The 3,715-nt window shown below is 35.5% G+C and overlaps 1 protein-coding gene across 1 annotated transcript; it reads right to left on the minus strand.

Annotated features, from left to right (window-relative positions):
* Window positions 1-668: 668 nt before the first annotated feature.
* On the minus strand, window positions 669-3,343 carry LOC140802819 (protein FAR1-RELATED SEQUENCE 5-like). Its single transcript, XM_073158439.1, has 4 exons — window positions 3,040-3,343; window positions 1,182-2,901; window positions 1,045-1,109; window positions 669-721 (listed from the first exon to the last, which is right to left on the minus strand). Exons 1-4 carry the CDS (start codon window positions 3,341-3,343, stop codon window positions 669-671), a joined length of 2,142 nt encoding a protein of 713 aa, XP_073014540.1.
* Between the last annotated feature and the right edge of the window lie 372 nt (window positions 3,344-3,715).

The raw sequence follows: 3,715 nt of genomic DNA on the forward strand, positions 1-3,715 counted from the left end.
CTATTGTGGCACTCAAATAGATCTTTTACACATGGTATCTATGTATGTATTATGTGGAAAAAATATCGTTCCAGATTCGTTCGAGCAATTTCAAGCTAATACAATTTTAATGCATGCATATTGAAGCAAAATTCCCGTTTTGGTAGTAGAAAAAGCATTCCCAGTCTGGACCCATATATCCTACAATCACCGTCTGCCCTTTCTCTTCCATGGAAAATAATATATGACAATAGTTTTAATTAATTGAACAATCCAAAAGGCATGGCTAATTAAAGCAGATAATAGAACCTATCTCAAGAATTTGCATTGCTTCCTAACAGCTAAAAAAATTCATCAAGTAACATTGATGATGAAGTTTTGCTAAGCTTATTCACATGTGCATGTGTAAAAACTCTTATGTCTCTTCTGTAGCATAAGACGAATGACATAACCAATAGATGTTGAACTTGTGACACATGAGTTCTGAGAGAGGTGCATCTAGCTGCATAGAAAACCATCAATAGTAAATTATTATAATCATCCATGATGCCAAAAGGAAGAAGGTAACATTCTCACAAGTCATGACTCGTCCATTTCTAAATATAGTCAAAAGTTGTTGCGCTAACATGCAATAAATTTGCAATGACTGTAACCATGAATTGAAGCAGAGCATTATCTTATTAAAATAACTACGGAAAAGTACCCTGAATCCTACCAATTGCAACTTCGATCAGCCCCATTCCTGCAGAAAATATTGCATCAGAAATCAGCATAGCGCTATCTTATTATTATTCAAGGAATATGAACACAACTTCACAATGTTTTTCCAACAAAATATGTAATTAAAATTTAACTTTAATATAGCTCAAACATTGTAGCAGAGCATTATCTTATTAAAATTTTGCACCATCCAACATAAAAACATACAAATTAATTTCAGTCGTCGAAGTCCATTCTAGTTGTCCACGTGTTTGTACAACCTGTAAATATGAAAACGATTATTAGTGAAATATTATCAAAGAAACAATATTTATATGCAAAAATTAATTTATGTATTTGAGTTACCATCTATTGATCCAAAATCTTCTTCATCTGAGTTCTCATCTGTGTTATTATTATTTAGTGTTGACCTGATAAACGAACTTTGTCATCCGTATTACAATTAAAGAAATTATAAACTTTTTTAAAAAAAACACACATACCCGTCTTTCAAATTCGGACAGTTGCGTTTGTCATGTGACACACCTCGATGCCCCCATCCACGACACTGTCGGCCCCTTGATATTGATTTCTCCTTCGATGATTTTAGTCTCTTCCCACGTCCTTTTGTTCTTATTTCTGAAGGATCAATGATACCAATGGCTTTATCGAAGGTACTCCTACTTTGAATTCCACTGCTTAACGTTCTATTAATATTCATCTCCTTCATTTTGCTATCAATAGAATCAAACTCATCAGCCAAGAAGTTTGTCCCCTCATCACTGAAAGATGCTACATCAATTAAAGCTGAAGCTTTACAAGATAACCTCATATGTCTAGACATCAAACACCTTTCTGGATCGTCGACCAAATTTTGCTCAGCCATAGTGTATAGTACGCCAACTTTTGCATCTTTTGTCCACCGTTTGAGTATATACTGATCAGGTAAGTGGAACACTTGGTTGATACGAAAGAATGCTAACATATGCCTGCACGGAATACCCTCAAATTGAAATTTCATGCAACTACATGATATATCGTCTCTTTGTATGTCATGCGTAAGCAGCCTATGTTTGGCAGAAGAAGAACCTTGAAAATTAATGACATTGTAAACCCCAAACTCAATTCCGATAGATGCTTGTTGCACGTAATAACCATGACTCAGACTAATTTCATTTTGAAACTCCAACCATTTGTTTTTCGTGTATACATTCACCATTTGCAGTTCCATTGGCCAGTTCGATTTAACCTTTGGCCGCTCGTTCATATCAGTATGATCGGCAACTAACTCATTGTGTCTTTGGTGTCGAAGTGCCTTATTGAAACGAATTATAAAATCCATCAATGAGTTCTTGTTACAGACGTACCTCTTGAAAAATGCATGTGAACTTTCAGACCTCTGACTACTTGACATTCCTGCAGAAAATACATGGTTGAAATAAGCCGGCACCCACTTATGCCGCAACTCATACATCAATGACAGCCAATCATTTTCTACGAAGTTAGCACAATTCATAACATCTTCCCACGATCTCTCAAATTCAATAGAAGTCGTAGAATGTACGATGACATTTTTTATGCTTTGATAGTGGTCACGGAAAGTCACGGGGTTCAATTTATCTGGGAATTTGTTTAGAATGTGCCACAAACAATATCGATGTATTGTTTTAGGGAAAACTTCAGCTATGGCTTTCGTTATAGCAGGATCCTGGTCAGTTATGATCAAGTTTGGTGCTCCTTTAGGCATGGCTTCCAGAAACTTATTAAGCAACCAAACAAAAGAATCAGTTTTCTCATCACTTAAAAATCCACAACCAAAAACAATGGTCTGATGATGATGATTAACTCCTACAAATGATGCAAAAATCATCCCATATTTGTTGGTGTTATATATTGTATCAAACACCACTACATCACCAAATGCAGTGTATGCCCTCCGTGACACAGGATCCGCCCAAAAACAACGAATAAATCTATTGTCTGAATCAGTCTCGTAATCAAAAAAGAAAGTTGAGCTCTTGTCTTTCTCAGACATAAAGAAATCAATCAATGTTTCGGCATCAATACCCTTGTGCTCATCCCTAAGCGTTTTCTCGTAGTTTCTTATATCTCTTTCTGTGCAACCAACATGTTCAGGTCCTCCAGACTCTATTTCAAACAATCGCATTTGTTGACAAGTAGGTACATTCTCTTCTGCAAACTGTTGACTCAGTGCTTTCTTTGCTGCAGAAACAGTACAATGTGAGCGCAACAAATGCACCTTTGAAGGAGTTGATAGTGGATGATTATGACTTTTCATGAAGGTACTAATAACCCAACCAAGACCGGTCTGTTCCTTCACAACTGAAATTTTTTACTTACATCCAGTTCGAATCTCACCACTAGCTATTTCCTTTATTGGTACATCACTTTTTGATTGTTTACTCCATCTGATTGCATCTGTATGTCCTTCTTTAAAGCATACAAATTTTTTCCAGATAACTTCTTTTGTTTTTTTACTTTTTTTGCTATTGCTCATTCTTGCACTAAAACCAGATTCTCGTGCATATTGGTTGTAGAACGAAAACGCCTCGTCTAAAGATTCGAATTTCATCCCAATCTTTGGCTTTTGATTGTCTCCAACTTGGGGAATGTATGACATTTCATCGCCGCTGTTTTCGTCCATTCTTTAAATATGAAAATAGCAAAATTAAAATTGATACACATAATATGCTAGCTAGCTCGGCAAACATTAAAATTGATAAAAATATTCAATTTTGTTTCACAAAACTTATTGTATTTTCTTGTTTTCACTACCAACGTACCCCCTAGCCCAACTTTTTGAAAGCTGACTTCATTCACTAACCATAAAGATAACATTCATGGGTTCCATTGTTGCCCGCAAAATTCCAATAAATAAATTAATAATAAATTCAGGTGACGTGAATGCACTCACAAATTAAACATGTTCACCACTAATCTACAATCTTGTTTTTATTTTAAAAAGTTTAGTAGTGCTTCACGAGAATGAGACGCAGCTAATCGCTTAGATAAATTC

This window comes from Primulina eburnea, chromosome 10 (genome assembly GCF_022965805.1).
Source record: "Primulina eburnea isolate SZY01 chromosome 10, ASM2296580v1, whole genome shotgun sequence".
Taxonomy (NCBI): domain Eukaryota; kingdom Viridiplantae; phylum Streptophyta; class Magnoliopsida; order Lamiales; family Gesneriaceae; genus Primulina; species Primulina eburnea.